Genomic DNA, 23,688 nt, shown 5'->3' with positions numbered 1-23,688 from the left:
CTGGTCATCACCAACATGGGGACTCTATGTTCCACACCAGAGGTAAACCCCTCATTGGTAAGATCAGACCATAAAAAAATTTCCCTGGACATTCATATCCCGTCCCCACCCCCAGCCAAGGAAATCACTGTAAAGAATTTCTCAAAAGCCAACTTTGCACTTCTCAAGACTGAGGTGGAATCCTTCAAAGCCCCTGGGCCAGAGGGTAATACAGCCCAATCCGCAGAATCCTTTACAAATGCATTCTATGAGCACCTGCAGGAATGCATGGATCGTGCTATCCCAAAAAAAAACAAGACTCGCTCCTGCAAAAACAGGAGACCGGTCTGGTGGACCCCGGCCATAAATAAGCTATACAACAGAAGGAGGGAGCTACTACATGACAGAGCAAAATCCCAAAAAGGGAAGGCATCTCTGATCAGTATTGGCAAGAAACTTTGATCCCTCATAAAATCATCAAAGGCCAGTTTCAAAAGAAAAATTGCCCTAGACACTAAAGATGATCACAAGGCCTTCTTTAGTTATGTCAGGAACATGGGCGGAAACTTCCAGATATGCTCTGAATTGTTGTATAACGGTACAAAATATACCAAACCTACAGAGATAGCTAACATCCTGGCAGACAGATTCAGTGCAAACTTCTCCCCCCCCTTCTCCCCCAAAGGAGCAAATGCCTATCCCAACTGAATGTAACCTCCCTGACATCACAGATGCAAAGATGAAAGCTGCCCTCTCCAAAGCAAAAAACACAGCATCTATGGGACCGGACGGTGTCCCAAGCTGTGTCTTACATGAGCTCCAAGAAGAACTGAACCCTCACATTAAGTCACTGTTCAAACTTAGCCTTACTACAGGATATGTACCCAAAGAATGGCGTACAGCTACAGTGGTCCCACTCCACAAAGGTGGTGCCACAACGGACCCCGGAAACTATCGCCCCATAAGCCTGACTAGTCTGGTCTGTAAAGCTATGGAGCGTATTATCATGGAACTCAAACAAAGACATTGGGAGCATCCAGACACTGGACCCTACCCAATCTGGCTTTAAGGGCAGATCTTGCCTCTTAAACCTAGTTGATTTCTTTGAAACAGTTACCAAAGCCATAGATGAGGGCAAGGTAGTCCACACAGCCTACCTGGACCTCGCAAAAGCCTTCGACACAATACCCCACTTGGGCATCATAAATAAGCTTACCAGCTTAAATATCAACCACTGTATCACAAGATGGGTTGCAAACTGGCTCAGAGATAGAACCCACATGGTCAGAATCGCAGGTGTCATGTCCGAATCCAAACCAGTTACAAGTGGCATCCCACAGGGCTCAGTTCTGGGACCTCTCTTGTTCGGTATATACTTCTCTGAGGTTCAGGCTAACACGGGGGGGGGGGGGATTATGGCTGACAAAGTTCGCAGATGACTGCAAACTGGGGGCCATAATCAAATCTCCAGCTGGCACAAGCATCCTCCAAAAGGGTCTCACAGAGTCGGATGCTTGGTGCCAGAGCCACGGCCTCAAGCTAAATGCTAAAAAGTGCATAGTCATCCCCTTTGGGCAAAACAAGGTGCCCACAAATTACCACATAGGTGGTAATCCATTAAGTACGGAAGTAGTAATTAGAGATTTGGGGACCAACATAGATAGTAACCTCTCCTTTGATAATCACATTGCCAAAGTGGTTAGAAAGACCTTCTATATAGCCCACCTTATCACGAAAGGGTTCACATCTAGATCAAGAGAGGTCATTGTACCCCTCTACTTGTCACTCATCAGGCCCGTAACTGAATACAATGCCCCTTTTGGGATGTACCTTACCAGACACCTGCAGCAACTGGAGATACCCCAAAAGTACCTCACCAAGAGGATCATGGGCTACAAACAGAGTCCTATGCAGCTTGACTAAAGAAACTCCAGCTCTACACGCTCCAGGGACCTAAACCTCAGCACAAAAATAAATAGAACATGCTGGAGGGACAGATTCATTTCCCAGAGGCTCCCCTCACTCTGGAATAGAATCCCAATTCATGTTAGACATAGTCCCTCGCTGACCCTCTTCAAGCGAAATCTGGACACGTGGATGGGAAATCGCAAATTCACCCCTGGGATCTCTTCTGTGTCCCTGCTAGACAGAGGCACAGTAAACTAATCTTAAAAGGGTACCTTCTGTGACCTACTTTACAGAGGCACAGTAGGCTAATCTAATAGGGAGGCAGAAGCCAAATACACTCTGGCTAGGCTTCTAAATGCCCTAGGGCAGATAGGTTCATAGGTAGATACTAGGCTATGATAACAGTAGAGCACAAAAACTTTTAGCATGATGACTCAGGCAACAGAAAGTAGAAAGGGCTGTTGTCAAGCTTAGGGAGCCTATAACAAAGAAAGGTTACAAGAGATCCTGTAGCGGTATTAAAAATATTTCAGAAATTTTACGAAAGTCTATATAAAACACAGAAATATGTAAATCAAGAAAAGATACAAATGGAAACATTTCTGGAAGAATTAAACATGCCAAGGTTAGAGGGCAGATAAGGCTCAATTTCTAATGGTAGGACAGGAGCAGATGAGATAAAAACTATGATGTATAACCAATCTACAGGAAAGTCCCCAGGAATAGATGGTACTCCTGTGGAAGTTTGGAAGCTAAGAGGGGAAAAAACTGAAAGATCTGGAAGGTTTTGTTTAACAGTATTTTAAGAGGAGAATAAGTACCAACCTGCTGGAAGAAAGCAGCTGTAGCTGTAATACCTACAGAGGGAAAGGATTCATCAGATCCAGCTTCATACAAGCACATTTCAATATCCAAGCAGGATTATAAATTGTTCATGTTTATAATGGTTAAAAGAATGACAAAAGTAATGCCAATGATAGATATGGATCAGTGCAGTTTTGTGGAGGTGAGGCAAACATTTCACAACATTAACAGAACACTGATGATCCAGAGGGAAGCTAAACGTAAGAAAATACCATTGTTTTTGGTGGATCTTGATGCAGAGAAAGCACCTGACAGAGTTAGCTGGGACTTTATGAGTAGGGCAATGGAAGCATTTGCATTTCCTGAAAAAAAATTATAAGGTTGATTAGGAGGATATACAAGGGATCAGAGGTGAAAATTAAAGTGGGTGGGGTCCTCTCTGATAATTTGTGCTTGAACAGAGGAACCAGGCAGGGGTGTCCTCTTTCCCCTTTGTTACTTACGTTATATTTAGAACCACTAGCAAAAAAATATGGGACTCAGAAATTCAAGGATATAATTGGTATGGTAGCCAAGAAAAGCTGGCTCTACTTGCAAACAATATTATTTTATACCTGACAAAACCAGAAAGAGACATTAGTGTTGTGGAACATTTTGAGACAATTTCAAATCTTTTCAGGATACAAAATTAATGAAGCTAAAACAAAAGGAAAAGCAGTAAAATATGTACCCACACCCAAACTGGTTCAGCAATATCCATACTTATGGGGACATGATAAAATTAAGTACTTAGGAGTATGGATTAAAATTATTCTGGTGTGGCAGCTAAGGATATATGGGAAGAGTCTAAACAAAAGATAATAGGAAAACTGAGAAGATGGAAGATTTGTTATATGGATATAGATAGTAAGATACAAACAGTCAACACGCTTTTAGTCCCTTTAGTCTTATACACAGGTCAGGCATATTTTTAATCAATTAGAGGAGAAGTTGTGGATAGCTATTAGTAAAAGAGCTGAAGGACTATCTGGGAGGGGAAGAAGGCAAGAGTCAAGTGGGACAAGCTGAATCTTCCAGTAGAACAGGGCAGACTGACATTACTCAATTTGAAGGGGTATTTCAGAGCTACACAGTTAAGGACCCTATACATAGCACAAGTAGAAAACTATAACTCAAAGTGGAAAATGGATGATGTTGAAACGCAGGGAAAGCTTAGAAAACAAGGAAAGACTGGTATTTTGGATGCAGGCCTTTAAGGATAACAATAATCATATAGAATACATCCATAAAGTAGGAGAAGGTACTCTAAGAACTAATCCAAAACTGGAATGAAGAAAGGAAATTCTGTCTATAGGGGTGGCTGCAATTAGGGATATAGACAACAGGCAAGAGGGTGGTGGAATTTATTGGAGAAAACTGGCAAAGGAACCAAGGTATTGGGAGCAAGCAACTAGAGAAGGAAAGTTAATAGAATGGGAAGAGGCCAACATTTTATTTGGACTGCAGGTTAGAGACTGCCTACCTCATCAAGAATGGATATCAGAGTTAAGGCAAACAGAGAAAAAGAGGGGTCCTAAACGAAAGACCAGCACTGGTAGAGTTTTAGTAGAATCTAGAACAGAAGCTGCCATTAAAAATGGAATAATTAGTAGAACATATAAAATATTGCATAACTATAAAAATCAGAGTTGGTTAGAAAGGATTGGGAAGAGAGACTGGATAAACGATTCAAATATACACAAAGGGATAATATATGCATCTCCCAAATACGCAACAAAATCTAGAATAGTCAAGATTTTTGCTTGATAATGTTTACACAGATATTTTTATACCCTAAGTAGACTCTAGAAAATTTTTCCCTCAGGTAGAAAGCAAATGTTGGTGGTGTGACTGGGAAGAAAAAGGTACTTGGCAACATGTTTTCTGGGAGTGTAGTAGGTTGGCAGACTAAGGATTACAATCCACCAAGCAGGAAACTAACACCACCAAAGACTCCACGGCTCAGAAGCTGAAAGGGGCAGGAATTGAATTTATGTAATGTTGCTTAAATTATATGATACACAGCAATATATGTGAATAAGAAGTTATGTACCTACCATAACGTTCCATGTTAGTTGTCTTCTCTCGCCTTCTTTCTTGCTTGATGGGTTCGGAGCCGATCCCTCACTCGGCACTTGCTTTAGCTCGAGAACTCCTTTTACCAGCTCGAGGCAGCCCCATATCCCATGATGCAAGGCAGGAAGTACCCAGATCTCGTTTGTTGACAAAAGGGCAATAACACCAAGCATAAACAATACTTCCCAAAGGAAGAAGAAACTTACAAATGGAAAAAGGACCAGGTCTAAATGGTCTTTAGCATTATAGTTTCTTATACAAGGTCTGCCCAGGCCAGGGGAAGGAGGGTCAAGAAAGAGCAGAGAAGACAACTAACATGGAGCGTTATGGTAGGTACATAACTTAATGTTAAGTTGTCAATCGCCTTCATTCTTGCTTGATGGGACCGTCCTAGCACCTCTATCCTGGGTGGCTCAATGGAACAAACTCTTGAGGACTGTAGAGCCAAAACTGGCTCTGTCCCTGGAGGCCAAGTCCAAAGTGAAATGGGAAACAAAAGTGTGAGGAGTGGCCCAAGTGGCGCTGCACAAATAGTGTCTAAAGGCAGTCTAGCTTGAAAAGCTGTAGAAGTAGCTAAACTCCTAGTTGAATGTGCTTTAGGTTTTGAGCACAGCTGTTTTCCCTGATCGTATAAATTTCAGTGATGACAAGAAAGCCATCTGGACAAAGTCACTTTAGAAACAGGAAGGCCTTTTTATTATCCGCATAGGAAACAAAAGTTGATCAGATTTTCTAAATTTTTTGTTCTGTCCAAATAATATCTAAGCTGACGGTGGACATCAAGATAATGTAGCTTTTGTTCAGCTCTATCTGAATAGTTGGGAAAAATACAGGAGATCAATAGATTGATTCAGATTGTTTTTAGGCGACCTTAGGTAAAAAGGATGGATTAGTTCTCAAAGATACTCTGTCTTTGTGAAAATCAAATAGGGGGTCGAACCGAAGAGCATGAAGTTCAGACACCCTCCTGGCAGATGTAATAGCCACTAGGAATAAAGTTTTCCAAGAAAGATATTTCAGGAACAAGGAACAGCTGGCTCAGAAGGGGGTAGAATCAAGGATGTCAGCACTAAATTTAAATCCCACTGAGGAGGAGGATTCCTGATTGGAGGCTTTAGTAGGAAAATCCCTTTCAAAAAGGCCCTGCAGAGTCTATGGGACATAATATTATGATCTGCTATCCCGACATGAAAATTAGAAATAGCAGCCAACTGAACTCTGACTGTGGAAGAAGAGGAGCCTGCATGGAAAATCTCTGCTAAGAAGTCCAGAACTGCCTGAACAGGGGCAGTAAAGGATCAATATTTTGGGCCTTAGCCCAATAAGAGAAACGTTTCCATTTGCTTGTAAATCCTCCTGGTAGAGGATTTTAGTGAAGCTACTATGATATCTCTAACTGGGTTAGAGATCAAAGGAAGCCTGGCTAAGGAAGGAAGTGGAGCAACCATGCTGTGAGGTTGAGAGAAGGGATTGACTGCAGCTGACCGGATTGGTGAATCAGTAGATCTGGCACTGGGTCCAGATGCCACGGCTGCACCAAAAGGTGACGATGGAGGAACGGAACCAAACTTGTCGAGGCCAGTAAGGGGCAATGAGAATCAATTTGGCTCTCAAAGCGGTAGCTTTCTGGATCACCTGAGGGATCAGAGGAAATGGAGGAAGGCATAAAGAAGTCCCAATCCTGGGTCAGAGCGTCTCTGGGGGATGGCCTGATAGAGGAAGAGGCTGAAGAAGTCTGGACATTTGCTGTTTTGGGGAGTAGCAAAAAACATGGACGACCCCATTCCAGAAAAATCTCTTCCGCTATGGATTGCTTGAGAGACCACAGGCATGAGAATAGCTCTGCTCAATCTGTCCGCTATAATGTTGGTTTTCCCAGGGATATGCGTTGCTACCAGAAACCGATGAGAGGAGATCGCCCATTGCCATAGTCTAGGACTTGGTTCCGCCCTGTTTGTTGATATACCAAACTACAGACATGTTGTCTGTGTGGACAAGAAAGTCGTTGAGGGCTTGCAACGTTAAAAGCACTGCTCTCATCTCCAGGACATTTATGTGCAGATGGTACTCGAACGGTTGCCACGTCCCATGAACCATCCTGCCCTGATAATGACCCCCACCCGATCAGGGAGGCATCCGTGGTGACAGTGGCTATCGGGGAGGAGGTACAAAGCACCTGCCTTGGTGAACCTGAGGCGATGTGATCCACAAAGCAAGATGTTCTTTGCATGTTTGTGTCACCAGAATCTGGTGACGCATTGGGAGTTGCTGGTATGACCACTGTGTGAACAGCATCCACTGAAGGGCATGTAGAATCGAGCCAGGGAAGAAGAGTGATGGCGCAGCCATAAGACCTAATACCTTTAGAACCATTCTGGCCTGTACCTTTTGCTGGCCAGAATGATCCTGACATGAGTCTGAATGTCTGAAACTCTTTGTTCTGTAAGGGTAGCTGACATCTGAACAGTGTTTAAGTTTATGAAGGTAATAGACTGGCAGATAAGGATGACTTTTCGTAGTTGACTGAGATGCCCAAATGAGAACAAAGGTCTATTGTGTAATCCCTGGCTTGTATAAGCTGATGCCTGGTGGTGGCTGACAGGAGCCAGCACCTGGAATCCTTGACGTCTCAGGTGAGCCGTGACCACTGCCATGCATTTGGTGAACACTCTGGGGCTGTAGTGAGACCAAAGGGCAGGGCTCTGAACTGGAAATGACTGGACCCCAGCCAGCGGAGAAATCTCCTGGAGCGTCTGTGAATTTTGATGTGATATCCTGAAGATCTATTGAGCACATCCAGTTGTCCTTCTGTAAGAAGGGCAGAATTGACTGAAGAGTGACCATTCGAATCTTGTCTTCCTGACAGACTTGTTGAGTCTGCTGAGATCCAATATTGGTCTCCAGTCTCCCGTCTTTTGGGGACCAAATCTGAATGGTCTGTTGTGACTGGCTGAATGGCTCTTTTGCAGTAGAACTCTGCAATGTCCCTGGTACATCTGGAAGGGAACTTGAGGGAAGGGACTTTCCCATCTGTCTTGAGCCAGGGAATGCCTGGCTTCTGGGTACAGTGATAATCTTCCGACTGCCTCCAAGGAGGGACAGCCGGGCAACACCTCAGGGATGCTGAGGCTTTTCAGGAAGAGAGTCCCTGTTGCCCTGGTTCTTGGACCCCCTCTGCCTCTCTGTTGTTGACTCCTTGGGATTTCTTCCCACCCTTCTGTCCTTTGGGATAAGGCCTAGAAGGGTGGAAAACGGACTCCAACAGCAGAAAGAGTCTTGCCGTCCTGCGCACACCTGGTCAAGGTTTCCTTCACCTGAGGGCCAAACAAAGCTGACCCATCAAAGGGAGAATTTGTGAAAATCACATAGCGAGCCACACCTGTGCATCAGCAGCATAAGATATTAATTGAGGGTTCCTAGAATCTTTTCTTGGGCCCCTGCAGCTGTAGGATCCTGAACTACTTCTCCCAGCTCCTTCAGGATATCTCTGGAGTCTGGTGAAGTGACAAAGATAATTCAGATAGCAAAGGTCGCTGAGGAAAACATCGCCTTGCCGTACCTATCCATGGTCCTAGAGTCCTTATTAGGAGGATGGACGCGGAAGGATCTGCAAGTTCCTTCGCAGCCACCGAATTGTTTGTCACTAGGGGCAGTTATAAATTTAGAAGCCAGTTTCCCTCTGTTTCAGAAGTTCTAGGATGTCTGAGAAGGAGACATCCTCAGAGGGGATCTAGGGATCCCTCTGACTCATCAAAGTCAGTATCCAGTCCTCTTCCTAGGAGGATCTCCCGAAACATCAGGAGAAAATGGGGAAACCTGAGGCGGAGGATCTCTGGGTCCTGTAGCAAGAGAAGTGGCAGAGATGTCAACAGGTACAATAGAGGCTACGGAAGAGACTGCTGACTGATACCAGTGGCCAGTACACTCTTCATCACTCCCAGGCAGGTCCGAGACCGCTCGAAGAGCTAGGAACTCCAGGGGCCACCGAAGGAAGTCTCGAGGCAGATGTCGGAGCCGAGCTCACCAAGGCCGAGGCTCGGAGGAGACCATGGTCTAAGGAAGAGGAGATAAGAGTAGGGGCTGAAGGAACAGAAGGTATCCGTCCTCCAGCCGTAGCAGTAACCCTGCCCGAAGACTCCAACTCCAAACTCTGGGGTAGAGTTGAAGGAGGAACTGTAACGGGGTGTGGACCAACAGTCGTCTGCTGAGACGGACTGTGTAGCATTTGGGCCAGTACCTGTGACTTGAGCAATCTACTGACCACTCTCTCTAGGTCATGGTCTGACAACCTGGATGACCTTGAAGATCAAGGAAGGAGACCGCGAGCTCTGCCTGTAATGGGTCATCGGAACAGATATTATTGAGCATGTCGGCACCGATTTTTCGGAGCCAGCAGAACGCTCGATGCCACATGGGTGTTGGAGCGATCGACGACGACTGTTCGCTGCCACGGGGTGTCGGCCCGGTCGGAACCGACCCACAGTGGTCAGCAGATTCGCACAGATAGCCGGCGGCCGGCTTAGTTAGATCCAGAATCGGCTCGCCGAGGCCACAGGCTTAGAAACAGAAGCCTGGGTCTTGGCAGATTTTGTTGATTTTCAGAATCAACTTATTCCTTCTCTCCTGCAGGACTCTCTGGCTGAAGGAGTGACAAATAGCACAGGAGTCCTGCAGGTGAAGAGGGCCTAAACAGTACAGGCAAGAAGTGTGACCGTCTGTCAGAGACATCTTCTATCAGCACGAGTCACTCTTCTTATTTCCTAAAACCCTCTCTTTTGACATGGTGCCCAAAACACACACACACCAGTCCAATTAAATTAAATTAATCCCAAAAGGGTATTTAGTAAAATAAACCAACACACACTAACAGGGGATGGGAAAGGAAATTAACTGACTAAAAAAATTTAAAAGAGCCAGGGATTACTGACAGAAAAATTAAGATTAAAGATAAACTATCAAAATTAAATGTCACAAAGTGAATTACTTACCAGGAGCTTTCCTGCCTTGCATCATGGGATATGGGGCATCGTCGAACCCATCAAGCAAGAATGAAGGCGAGATTGACAACTTAACATATGTTTTTTTTAATGCAGTTTGATTACTTTTGTATAAATGTAAATTTGACTGTCAAGTGATAATTCAATAAAGATGTTTAAAAAAAATTCCTTAAGACCTGTCCATTCCTTTTCCATTCATATGGAGTGCATGCACTGGTCCTGCTCAGTTTGCCTGCCTCAATGATATTCTCTGAAGGAATGTAAAATGCTTGGCGGGTTAAACAGTGCTCAACAGCCAACTCTCAAGCAATCACCACAAGCCTATATAATGGGTACTACCTTGAGCCCCCTTGCATACTGGATGTACAACATCACTGTAGAGTTGTCTGTAATCAACTGGAGAAGTCTTTGGGATCATAGATGATTAAGAGATGTTAAGGCATGGATCTCACAGCCAGGTATTTATTTTAAATTTGTGTGCTTTGGTCCGTCTGAAAAATGTGACAGGCCTTAAAATGTTTACCCCAATGGAAACTGCCTCCCAGCACAATCTGAGGCATCTGTAGTTACAGACTGACAACAAAAGGGAAACCTGCATTTGCTTGTATTTGTAGTCTCCACCAGTGTGATTTCTTTTTTTTTTTTTTTTTTTTTTGACATAGCCCAAGATCAGTATCTGAAAATTCAGACAATGCTAATGTTGAGTTCACTTTTTTAAGACACCATTGAATCTTTCTCATGTATAACTTGGAGAGCAGTCTCCCAAGAATCATTGATGCCATGAAGGCCAGAATTCTGAAAAACTTTCTGGCTGAAGTCTGAAACACAACTGAGAAGTTCAGGAAGTTTCCAGATAAAAATCCACTTTCTACTATGTCAAAAAGGCCTATTGCTGCAGCACCCGTTAAGACATCCTAGCAAGACAATCCAATCAGGGGGATTCAGTATTTGTCAGCATGGGAGGACATGGTTAACAAACCACATTGATTTGCCAAGGATGGTGTGCACCTGTCTCCCCCTAGGCTTCTAAATATTGGATAAAACTTTATCCACCCTTTACAGCCTTTTTATGTAATACCAATTTGACAAAATCACATACATAGCAAATAAAACCTAGATAGACCTAAAAGAGTTCTTGCTCAGTGTTAAGGGCCTAAACAAGTAACTCCACACCCTACAAGTGCACCTCACTCTGGAGAAAACTGACATCTGTGCCGTTACAGAGACATGGTTTAAATCCACAGGAAGTACTTCAGCAGTGCAAGGCTTCAGTGACTTCCAGACATATAGAACATCAGCTGCACAGATGGGGACAAAAGGTGGAGTCGTCTCAATATACATTAGCAGCAAGCATAACCCTTGTTGGTTAAACAGGACAATGCTCTGGAATTTATCCAAGTACAAATCACCACAGACAAAGTCCGACACCATATTCTAGCAACCTACAGGTCACACCTCCATATCCCTAGAATCCCACAGTTCATACCTAAACCCAAAGGAGACACTCACCATTAAAGCAAATGCCATATTCATGAAAGACTAACTACCCTCTACAGACTGGGAAATATACACTGCCTCATACTCGCAGGCACAACGGCTCCTGGACTTAATACAAATACCATTGACCAGATAGTGCTCACACTCACCATGGGTTCAAACACAATGGAACTGATGCTCAACAATATGGGACAGCATTGCACCCTCCCCTCATCACGTTCTCACTGGTGAGGTTGGACCACATAGCGGTCTCCTTCGAAACAAAAATCAACTCAGTAACCCAGCAAACCCTGTAACAGTTAGGAACTATTCCAAAACAAACTACAGCCTATTAAGTGGTAGTCTGTCAAAATTCAATGTCCCTCCCAACCCAGGGTTCACAGCAACCTATGCAGAACTGTTCACAGAGACCCTGCACAACCCTGTAAATGGCTGTACAGAGGCTGATGTATCTACTATAAGCCAAAGCAAACTAAAAATAAACCACTCTTGGAAACCTAACCTTAATAAGGTATATAAAATGAGGGAAAAAGTCATACCTAAAAGGACGAGGAACTCCCACAATAAGAGCTCTCTAATTAAACGAAACAGGAAATTAAGAGGACTAAGAGTCCGACAAGGCCAATTACAAAGTCAAGACAACCTATAGACACAATCACAAGGCCTTCTAGAAATATGGCAAAAACCTCAAAGGCAGCATGTATCAGTGTGCCAAACCAGTGGTCAGTAACGTTACCTTCACTTAGCAGAGCAATATAATGAATTTGCTGGCTGTCAAATTCAGCTCAATCACCCCTGACTCCCTCCCTGAAATACTAACTAGCATAACCCTCCCACCTATTAGCAGGGAGCAGATCCTGTCAACACTTTCTAAGGCCAAAACCACAGCCTCAGTGGGCCCCGACATATCGCAAGATGCACCTAAATAGCTTGAAACATGCCCTACCAGGACCACTTTAGTCACTTTTCAACTACAGCCTCAAAACAGGTTTTGTATGACAAAAATGGAGGATGGCAACAGCTATCCCGCTTCACAATGCTGGACCATCAACTAACCCTGGAAATTACAGACCTATTAGTCTGACTAGTCAAATATGTGACGCTATAGAACAAATTATCATGGAAATGATCAAAGACATAGGCAACATTCAGACACTAGACCCAACCCCAGTTTGGCTTTAAGGGAAGATCATGCCTAATAAACGTGGGTGGACTTCTTTGAGAAGGCCACCAAGGCAATGGATGAGGGGAAAATGGTGCATACTGCCTATCTGGACCTGGCAAAGGTGTTCAATACAATACCCCACTTGGGTATAGCTGACAAACTCAATGAATTGGACAAACACCTACATAACTCACTGGATTACCAGCTGTTTCACAGGCAGGACCCAGGAAGTCATGAGTGGTGATGAAGCCTTCACTAACAGACTGGTCACCAGCAGGGTACCTCAGAGCTCCAAGCTAGGACTGCTCCTATTTGTTACCTTTTTCTTGGAGGTAAAGGCTAAGGTCAAAGGCCTTTGGCTGAGCAAGTTCACAGATTACTTCAAATCAAGAGCCATCGCAGATTTGTCCCATGATGCAAATATCTTACAAGAGGGTCTAATAAAGACAAATGACTGCTGTCTAACTCACGGATTAAAACTCAATGCCAAGAAATGCATTATAGAACCTTTTAGGAAAAATGCCGCCCAGGCTAATTTCTCCACCGATAAGACACCCCCGAAGATTTGACCCAGTAGTCAGGGATTTGGGAACACGTGTACACAATAATCTGGCCTTTGACCAACATGTGGCCAAGGTAGTAAGAAAATCATTCTATGTTGCCCAATAAAAGTAAGGGCATGGCATTCAGGTCCAAGGAAGTTGCAGTGCCACTTTATTTCACCCTTACCAGATCGATAAAGTATAATGTCCCCTTCAGCATATACCTGACCAGACATATGCAACAGCTGAAATGCCCACAAAGTTAACTTACTAGAAAAGCCCAGGATATAAAAACAAATAATCCTATATGGAACGCCTTAAAGCCCCATTGCTACACTCTGTCTCTTACAGGTTGCGGACAGGCGATCTAAGTCTAGCATAAAATGCATCTCAGATCCAGCTTTGAAGGACCTTTTGCACATCCACAAAATGAACAGCATCAGAACTACTACATCAAATGATTTAAAATTTTCCTTGTGAAATAAATAAGACATGTTGGTGAGACAGGTGTGTGTCTCAGAGGATCCCTATGTTCTGGAACAGGTGCCTATCCATACGAGGCAGAGTCCATCTCTAACCCTATTTAAGCACAACCTTGAGCAATGGCTAGGGGAATCAGAAATTCACCCTGGGTCTCACCCCATGTCTCTTGACAGAGACAGACAGTAATGCCCAAAGTAACATACCCCCCCCAAATAGCCTCTACAAACGTCCTAAAATACCCCCATCTAACAAACACCAAAGATGCATACAGACACAATTGTGTTGGGTTGCATGGCTAGGCTTATAAAGGCCTTGGTGGTCACTAGCCTAGTACATACCTATGCAACAGAGTCAAGGAGAACTTCTGAATGAAAAGATCAAAACCATATCAAGGCCTCCTAAATTCGGGAGAAGATTCTGCAAAGGTAAGCAGGTCATCTAAATAAGGAAAATGTGTCATTCGCTCAGCAATGAACTGGAGCTCGAAACTTTGCAAGCACAGTTGCAGCAGTAGATAACCCAAAGGAATAGAGGGAATTGATAGTGTGCCCTGGACACACAAAATCTGAGAAATTTCCTGAAGCCTTTGACTATGGGAATGAGAGGATATGCAGCTTTTAGGTCTGATGTTACCTTAAAGCTTCCCGGGGAGTGAAGGTAAACAGACACTGAACGGTCAACGTCTTGAATGTTAGGATTTCTAAGAAAGATCTAGAGCTGGTCTTGAAGACTCTTTCTTTGGTACTGGAAACATTCATTTCATTGCACTAGTTCTAGGACTCCTAGGATGAGTAAATTCTAAAGGACCTTATGAAAAAAAGTTTAGTTCATAAGGTAGGAAGGATCTCCCCTGAAAGGAGGTTTTTGTATTCAGCGACAAGAATCCCTCCTGAATTACCTTTAACACACCTGAGTTTGTAACAATCTATTGACACAAGGGAATGTACAAAGGCAGATGTTGGAACTGGTTTTGAAAGATTGAGCAAGTACGGGAGGGAGAATGCTGGCATAGTCATTATGAAGTTGTAGACTGTTGCGTTTTTTGGAAAGGAACCATGCATTTCTTATTGACCCCTTCCTGCAATCACCGTTTCTCCTGTGAGGACAGGGATTGTTTTTTCTGTTTCTTAGCTGTGAAAGAAAATCTGGGAGATTTATAAACAAGGGGGGGGGGGTCTGAAAAACCTTAGAAACTCTGTAAAATTGTCTGAGGACCTGAGTAGCAGATGAGCCAAACGCACCTTATTATCTAAAGCTGAATTAAAAAATTCAGACTTTGCATTATCTTCGTATTCAGGTATACTTCCTCAAAACAGAAGCAGAGGCCCTACACACAGTATCTGGACAATCGTGCAAACTCCTTAAGGCATGTTTAGATAATTCGAGAAATATTTTAAACAATGGAATTGAGACATGCACTACCCTCAGGGGAAAGAATGGTAGTAATGCCTCTCAAACTGCTGATACATAAAACCACAAACTTCCACGAGTCTAGTAGTTAAGAATTCGATACAGCAAAGTGGAATAAGAAAAATTTTTGTTATAAAATCTGTCCAAAATCTTCACTTCCTTGTACACTGTGGAAGGGTTAGAGGAGACTAGGAACAGCTCCCTGTTGTCACAAACGTTAATACAGTAGAGTGGACTAACCTAAGGTGAGAAAACAAGTGCATGCTAGTTTGAGAAACTTTGTAAAGCTTTATCTGCTTTTTGGGGACTGAAGGGTGTACATCAGGGTTGTTACAGGCATTATATACATCCTTCAAGGCTGGCAGTAGAAGAGGAGTAGGTGTATAAATGAGGCATTATCCACTAAAAAGATGTTCTCATTTCAGGAGGAAAATCCATTTGCTCCCATAAAATACTTCATCCATGCTGGCAATAATCTGAAGAAAAACAAAATTCCTTCAAAGGAGGTTGTGAAGAGCAGTTTTCCTACACGTCAAAGTTTTGCGCTTGCTAATTTACAGCACAGGAAGCTCCGTCTATGTCTATGTCAGAATCCTCTGACAAATCATCTTCAGGAAAATCTGGATGGACCTGATATACAGGTACTGTGTTCTATGTACCAGAACTCACTGTTTGTGATCATGTTTTTTACCTTAAAAAAAAAATTTCTTACAGATACCATGGCCAAGAATATTTTTGCTTTTTTCATTAAGCCATCTGTTGTGACCAACTGGGAGAAGGAATGTCTGCCACAACAAGAGGTCTGTTCCCTCTGACACATCCAGCAGCATCCCCCAAATAAAGAATGTTCTCTCATGCCCTGTTCAGACAATGGATCAGCTACAGAGGAGGTGGCTGACCCTCGGCTCGTGGTGGCTAAAAGAACTATATCAAACAAAGCCAGACAGTAAGTGAATGGTCTAAGGAATGACTGCTGGCCATTTCAGGGAAGCACACTATCATCTGAGGAGCCCACAGAGTTGGCAAGGGCTCTCTGGCAACTTGTTTTTTTTCTTTCTAGAAACAAAAGAAGTCAGATCAACAGGAACAGGCCACAAGCTTAGGTATCCATGCTGTGGAAAGGGAAGGATGCTTCGGTATGGTCAAAAACAGCAGAATGAGTAGGTCAGAAAGTAAGTAATCAAATGGTTTGCATAAACACCATACTTAACTTTCATACACATAAAATTTCCCCAAACACTAATGCATAAGCAGCACACAATATTCCTGTCAGAAACCCCTTTATAATAAAAATGAATCTGGTAGGTAAGCTGATAAAACACAAACACTACTTCGCCCGTAGAGTTCCTTGCCCAAATAAAAACACTTCCTCACAGAACACTTTTGTTAAACACTCAAACTTGTATAAGTAGTACATTCCCTTACAAAAATAAGAACCCATAGAAGCCAAAGCTAAAAACAGTGGTCCCATATGATATTGAAGAAATACTAGATTTCAGAACCACTAAAGTAAAAGAAAAACACTTTTCTTGGTTTCACACACCTACATTATATGTACATATATTAGTAAATTAAAAATTCTACAGGACGGGTTCTCCAAGGGGGATTTATCTGCCAGAAAAGGAGATGAAGTGCTGGCTGCTCTTGCAAAATTTCTGAGCTGCTTCTTCATGAGGTGGTAAGAAAGTACGGAAGATTTTCCACCCTGACTGCAGATTTTCTCTCCTCAGGACTGACCAATCAGCAGTCAGAGTGGAAGTATGGGAGGAAGCCAGAGCTTTTTGAAGCAGGACACTTGTGTCTTGGGAAAGATAAAAACTCATGTAGCTTAAAGGCTGGTGCAGCAATGGGAATGATGAACAGCTTCAATTTACATTTAAATTTTTCATTTACATTTCCTCCCAGCTTCTACAAATCACAGGCTAGGTTTCAAAGTCACCTTGAATTAATCAAGTTCAACAAGCACAGGTTGCTCAACCACTGATAACTTTAAACATAGCTGCCACAGCTTCCACGGTACTGGTTCTTTCTTATAACATGCCAAAAATTCTCTGAATATTCCCCACGTCCTTCTGGTGTAGATAGAGAAGTCCCTGATTACAACACAAATTACACCAAAGCCAACTAGTGAAATGGGCACTAGAACAGCTGGGGCAGGGAAGCATTGGAGTGAGGGGCTTAAACCAGTCTCACCCATCCAGAAGGGACACAGTAGTTTGGTCAACCAACAGCACAATGCAAGTCCATGTTTGGGGGTGTAGGGTATAAGATGTCACCACGGTGATGTGAGTGCCCAATTTTAGCCGCCAAGGGACAGGGTTAGGGCCATTAAAGAAAATACTCAAGGGATGCACATATGACTACTCCCAATCACCCCTTACCCAAGGGTTAAATAATGACCCATCAGTGGTGGAGCTTGAATGTCAGCAGACAGTGGGAACATAAAAAGATTCTATAAATACTGGTCTAGATTTCCCATATGTAACTTCCAAGAGTGGCAATGGCAGGTATTTTACAAGTACTACAACAAATAAATCTTCTGTAAACCCAGTCCAACCTGTCATGTTGATTCCTATATATTCCATTAAATTCATCCCTTCTCCCTCATAAATATAGTCTCAGACATTGCTTTCTTGTCTTATCTTGCGCCTTATTCCAGCTCTCACATATTTGACACTTAACAGGGTCAACGTCCGCCTACTGCTCGTGCACAAAATCCACTTCATCTACTGCAACTACTCCAAAGGAGCTCATACAAAAATCAATCTAGTCGGGTTCCACAATTCAATTATCATGCCTTTTAAATTATTCAACATCTCCACAATACTTGGTCACAGTACCTTTCTGACTTCTCCACCTGCTGGCCATGGATCATGGTAGCTGCATTTCAGCTCCCAACCTCACTATCAAAATACTAGAATTCTACCACACAACTTCAGTCTTCAGTTTACCAAAAAACACAGTGAATGCAAACTGCTCTGAGTGTTTAACTTATTAAATGCACATGTGATCCAAAGAAGCAACAGACTTTCACTAAGCACGGAGCATGCATCTCAGTGCATAGGTACACTTGATATACATGATGGCACTCTGCTGCAAAGGAGAGAACAGAACATTCATAAGACAAGCACATAAATAGGGCAGGGCAAAGTACACAGCATTTTTGGACCAAAGTCCTTCTCTAAAGAAAGTTTCTAGCAACTGTTCCCCATGCCATTAAACACAACAGACAGCAACAAAATGATAAAAGAACCCAACTAAGACAACAAAACTTCTCAATGTCAGTAATAGCAGAATACAGTTTCTGAAGCATGACATATTAAGAAGAAAATATTGATAATGTAGAGTCCTACAGTAAATGTAAAGCCACTGGAAATTAAATAAATAGATGTTTATGGGCACAAGTGATGGACTAAGTTAAGGACTGAGGAGACCAACAGCAGTGCCAGTCAAAAAAAGTACACAGAACACAGGTAGAAAGAGTAAACAGAGCAGAAAATAAGTACAAATCTAAACAAGTAGATAAATACAGCTAAACAGTAAGTTAACAAAGACAAATAATTCACATTACTCTAAACATCTTATTTGGGACAGCATGAGTAAAGAAAACAGCTTTTTGTGAACAAACCTTTTTCGAGCAGGTGATTTACCAGTGTCATCCTGTACAGCTGCAAGCCGTGATGACAGTGTGTTGCTTGGAGAATCTTGATGAATTAAACTGAAAGAACACAAAACTGCAATTTAAATATTTTAATACTAGATGCAAAAAAATCTTTATGGTTATTCTCTTTCAATAATATTGTGACATTACTCAGCAAAAATATCTGCAGAGGGACTTACCATGAAAGATAACCTTTGAGATAAAAACACAGGCTGTTACAATCCATCACTTCTTTATTTCAAATGCCCAATGTTGATCTCAGAGAACAGCACTGTGCCCAGCCATAAAACAAAGTTGTTTGAAGGTATTAAAATGGTTTGCCAAATTGTATGGGAGTAAGGAAAGAAAAGTAATGCTAAAGAATGCCCATAAAAAGCGAGTGCAAACATACCACAATTTTAATAAGGACAGGGGTAACCTATTTGAAGCAAAAGCTCTCACTTTGGGAGAAGTGTTTACAAGTATAGTAAAATATATATAGTTGAAAGTTTATTACAGTCACAGTTTTGAGCACTTTACATATAGCAAGGAATCAAATGGAAAGGAGAGAGGTGACAAACAAGGTTCAAACATATATTTATGAGAAAATCCACAGGTAAAGAAGGCAGAACTGCTGGATAAACAAAATTGATGAGAACATATACTATGACAGATCCAGGAACATTAAAATTAATGTTGGAATGCAAATGGTTTAACTTGCCTAGTAAAATATACTAGGGTCCTAGGAAACAAACTGAAAGCACACTTAGAACAAATGAATCACAGCAAGATTAATCAAAACTGGGCTACAAAAAGAGGAATACAATACTAGTTAACTGGAAGCTAGACTGAAAGGAGTTTTTAACCCAGTAACATGGGAAGTGGCGTGAGCAATACAGCAGAAAAAGGCAGGTAAATATGCTAGATACCTGATAAACGGTGTTAAAGAGGAAGAAAAACAATAAATGTGTATATCCCTCCTATGTCCAAGCACAAAAGGCATGAATTACATAAGTTACTTGCTGTGAAAATTTGGTTTCAAGCAAGGTAAATTATGTGTCAGGGTGATGAGGAGGCTGCACCACTGTAATTAAAACGATAGTTTATTTGCAAGCCAATGTTAGCCACAATAACAAGAAAAAAAGAAGTTATGTCTTACCATAACGTTCCATCTGTGTTGTAGATCTTTGTTCACTCATTTCAGATAGGACCTCTGTTCCATCCACGGAACCGATACGGCAGTTTCCCAGCTCGCGCAAGCCAAAATATGTCAGCTAAGAACCTACCCACAATGCCCCTCTCCTAGTTACTCCAGATCGAGTTTGCTTGCCCTAGATAAAAGATGTAGTAATAGAAAAATAGTAGGAGGTGCTGTCTGAGCAAATACCCTAACCAGGAGTTCCTAAAGTCCACCAGAAGTCCAGGTAGGGGGAAGGAGGGCGGGAAGTAACGAATGAACAAAGATCTACAACATAGATGGAACATTATGGTAAGACATAACTTCTTTATCTGATGTTGTAAATCTTTGTTTATTCATTACAGATATGACACAGTCCCCAGCTACTTGAGTCATGGGTGGCCCTAAGGAAGGATATTCCTGAGCACCATAGAACCAAAAGACGCTCGTTCCCTGGAGGCCAAATCCAATTTGTAATGAGATATAAAGGTATAAGGTCTTGCCCAAGTGGCTGCTGCACAAAGATCATCCATAGAGGCTCTGGAATGAAAAGCTACAGAAGTAGCCATAGATCTTGTAGAATGAGCCTTTTTTCTGGAAGGTAAGGATAGCTTATTCTGTTGGTAGTTAAAGGTAATGACATTTCTAAGCCAAGAGGATAAAGTCACTTTGGAAACAGGTTTACCCAATCTGGGTCCTGCAAAGGCCACAAACAATTGGTCTGTTTTCCTGAAAGATGTAGTCCTGTCCAAATAACAACAAAGTTGCCGGTGCACATCAAGGGTGTGCAAAAGGTACTCCTCCTCTATTAGAATTAGGAATAAAACCAGCAGGTCAATAGACTGGTTAATGGAAAAGCTAGAAATGACCTTGGGCAAGAAAGAAGGGTCAGTATGAAGGGAAACCCTATCCATGTGAAAGACCAAGTAAGGACTCTTGACACTCAAGGTCTGCAGTTCAGATACGCTTCTCGCTGAGGTTGAGTGCTACTAGGAGTATGGTTTTCCATGACAAACATTTCAAATCACATGAATCAAAGGGCTCGAAGGGAGAACCTGTGAGACACTAAAGCACCAGTGTCAAGTCCGAGGGTTCTAAGGGAGGCCTGACCAGAGGTTTAACATGCAATACTCCCCTCAAAAAGGTTGTGCATAGGCACTGTGACAAATGAAGAATTATCAAGACCATTATGAAAATTGACGATAGCTGCTAAATGTACAGTGATCGTTGAAGATGAGGCTTCTGCATGTAAAAGAGTAGTCAGGTATTGTAGGATCTTTTGAATAGGCATAGAGAAAGGGTCTAAGTTCTGGTGCTTGGCCCAAATAGAGAAACTAGTCCATTTACTAGAATAAACCTTTCTAGTGGAAGGTTTATGGGAGGCCAGAAGAATTTCACGAACAGGAGATGGGATGTCAGGCAGCCTGGCAATCACTGGAAGTGGAGGAACCAAGCTGTGAGCTTGAGACTGTGCAGGTTCAGATGAATCAGTCCCCGAGGATGAGATAAACAGGTCCTGGGAATGATCCAGGATCCACGGGCTGTGAATCAGATGAGGCCATAGAAATGGGAACCAGACTTGACGTGGCCAGTATGGAGCAATGAGGATCACTTTGCTCTTCAACCTCTGAGCTTTCTGGAGAAATTTCAGAATGAGGGGAAATGGGGGAAAGGCATAGAGAAGACCCGGGGGCCAATCGTGCATTAGAGCATCCCTTGGTGTTCCCCCTGAAGGGGGATCAAGGCAAAATAGCTTCTGCACTTGTAGTTTAGAGGGGAAGCAAACAGGTCACAGCAAGGCTTGCCCCAATGTTAAAAGATCCGATCTGCTATTACAGGGTTGAGGGACCACTCGTGAGGCATCAAGATGTTCCTGCTCAGATTGTCCGCAATAACGCTGGAACTCCTGGGAATGTGTGTTGCTATAAGAAAGCGATTGGAAGCTATCACCCAGTGTCAAATCCTCATGGCTTCCCAACACAGGGGGGTTAAGATCTGGTTCCACCTTGATTGTTGGTATAACAGATGACTGACATGTTGTCTGACTGGATTGCAATGGTCCCCGAGGGTAGGGATGCATGGAACGCTTGCAACGCTAAGAGAACTGCCCTCAGTTCCAAGACATTTATGTGCAAGTTGGCCTCGATGGGGGTCCAGGTGCCTTGGACAGTCTTTCCCAAGAAATGCCCCCCCATACCGTAACAGTGAAGTCGTTTGTGGCCACTGTGGCCGTGGGTTGGGGAAGACAGAACGGTCAACACCAAAGATTCGTTTGCGGCTTCATCCACCATAGCATTTCTTCCTTGCAACGGTTTGTAAGGCGTACCATGTGGTTGAGTGGATGGGTTAACAACGACCATTGTGCGGAAAGCAGGATTCTCATGTGCAGTCTCACCAATGGTACTAATGTAATGGCAGTTGCCATGGAGCCCAAGAGTCGCAGTACAAGATGCACTGGTACATATGTGTGAGGAAGAAGGTATTGGATTTAGTATCTTATTTTCAAAAGCCTGTGAGGGGGGCGAGAAGCTTAACAAGATGTTGTGTCGAAAACCGCTCCAATAAATTCCAGTGTCTTTGTTGGGGACATTAGAGATTTGTCCTTGTTGATTGTAATCCCCAAATGGAGAGCGAGACCTTGAGTCTTGAGGCTGCGGACTAAGAGATTCCTGGTCGGGGCGGTAAGGAACCAATCATCTACATAGGGAACACCTGGAATCCTTGTAATTGAAGACGAGGTACCTCAACTGCCATACATTTGGTGAACACTCTGGGGGCTGTCGAGAGACTGAATGTCAGTGCCCTGAACTGGTAGTGATTGGCTCCCAGCCAGAAGCGGAGAAACCTCCAGTAGTGGCGATCCATCTTTATGTGGTAGTATGCATCCTGGAGGTCTATAGAGCACATCCAATTGTTTCTCCCTAGGAAGGGAAGAATAGACTGTACTGTGACCATCCGGAATGCTTGAGGTTTGATTGTTCAGTAGGCTGAGATTCAGGATTGGTCTCCAGTCCCCTGTCTTTTTTGGCACTAAAAAGAACCTAGAGTAAAACCCGGATCCTGCCTGGTCTGGTGGGACTGGTTGGAGGACTCTTTCTTAGCAGCTTTTCCATTTCTAAGGCTGCTAATTCCCTCTGATTGGGTGGTACCATCGGGAATTTGTTTGATGGGTCTGGGAGTTAAATCGAATGGTATTTGGTAGCCTCTGGATACTATCCTCTGCATTCAAGCATCGGTAGTAATACGATGCCAGGCTGGTAGATGCAGAGAAAAATGACCCCTGACTGCTTCCAGAGGAAAGCAATCGGTCCACTGCTCAGGAGCAATGGTAGGGTCTGCCGGAGAAAAAAATCTCTGGCGCCCTGGTTACGCAGACCCCCTCTACCCCGAAAGGGGCATCTTCCATAAGAGTTGCCCCCTCTGCCCCCAGGGGGATTGTTCACCACGAGTGTCACGAAAGGATCCTTGGGATTTCTTGAACCACATCTTTCCTCCCTTTCAGCTTCCTGGAGTAGGACCTCTGGGGGTTGGAAAAGTGTATGCCCAGAGCAGACAAGGTTTTTCCATCTTTCTCACTACATGCAAGTGTGTCTCGCACCTTGGGTCCAAAAAGTGCAGATTTGTTGACAGGTGCATGGACGAAGGAGGATTTACAGTGGTCTGTGAAGTCGCACAACCACAGCCAAGCATTACGTCTCATGACAACAACAAATGCGGCAGCTGGAGCTGCCCCCTCTGGGATGAGAGATATCAAAAGCATCGACGAGTTAGAGATGGATTCAAAGGTAGCTAGCTGCGAGGCAACAGTGTCACGCACCTCATCAGGCAGTACCCCCACTAAAAAGGAAGACATTTCAGAAATTAGGTCTCTTGGAGGCAAGTAAAGTGTGCCAGATAGTTCAGCGACCGAATGGTGAAAGTCACTGAAGCATAGGTCTGCTTCCCTAATCTGTCCATGGTCCGGGACTCCC

General features: G+C 43.3%; 1 protein-coding gene across 1 annotated transcript in view; it reads right to left on the bottom strand.

Annotated features, from left to right (window-relative positions):
- PIKFYVE (phosphoinositide kinase, FYVE-type zinc finger containing) overlaps positions 1 to 23,688 on the bottom strand; it is a 3,858,188-nt gene that overhangs the window by 3,354,706 nt on the left and 479,794 nt on the right. Inside the window, 2 exon segments of the mRNA XM_044075403.1 lie at positions 18,529 to 18,618; positions 18,741 to 18,753. Of these exon segments, the coding sequence (XP_043931338.1) occupies positions 18,529 to 18,618; positions 18,741 to 18,753 (103 nt within the window).

This window comes from Protopterus annectens, chromosome 6.part1 (assembly GCF_019279795.1).
Source record: "Protopterus annectens isolate FY-2018-M chromosome 6.part1, PAN1.0, whole genome shotgun sequence".
Lineage (NCBI taxonomy): Eukaryota > Metazoa > Chordata > Ceratodontiformes > Protopteridae > Protopterus > Protopterus annectens.
The sequence above is the reverse complement of the archived record's forward strand: the minus strand, read 5'-3'. Positions and strand labels throughout refer to the sequence as shown.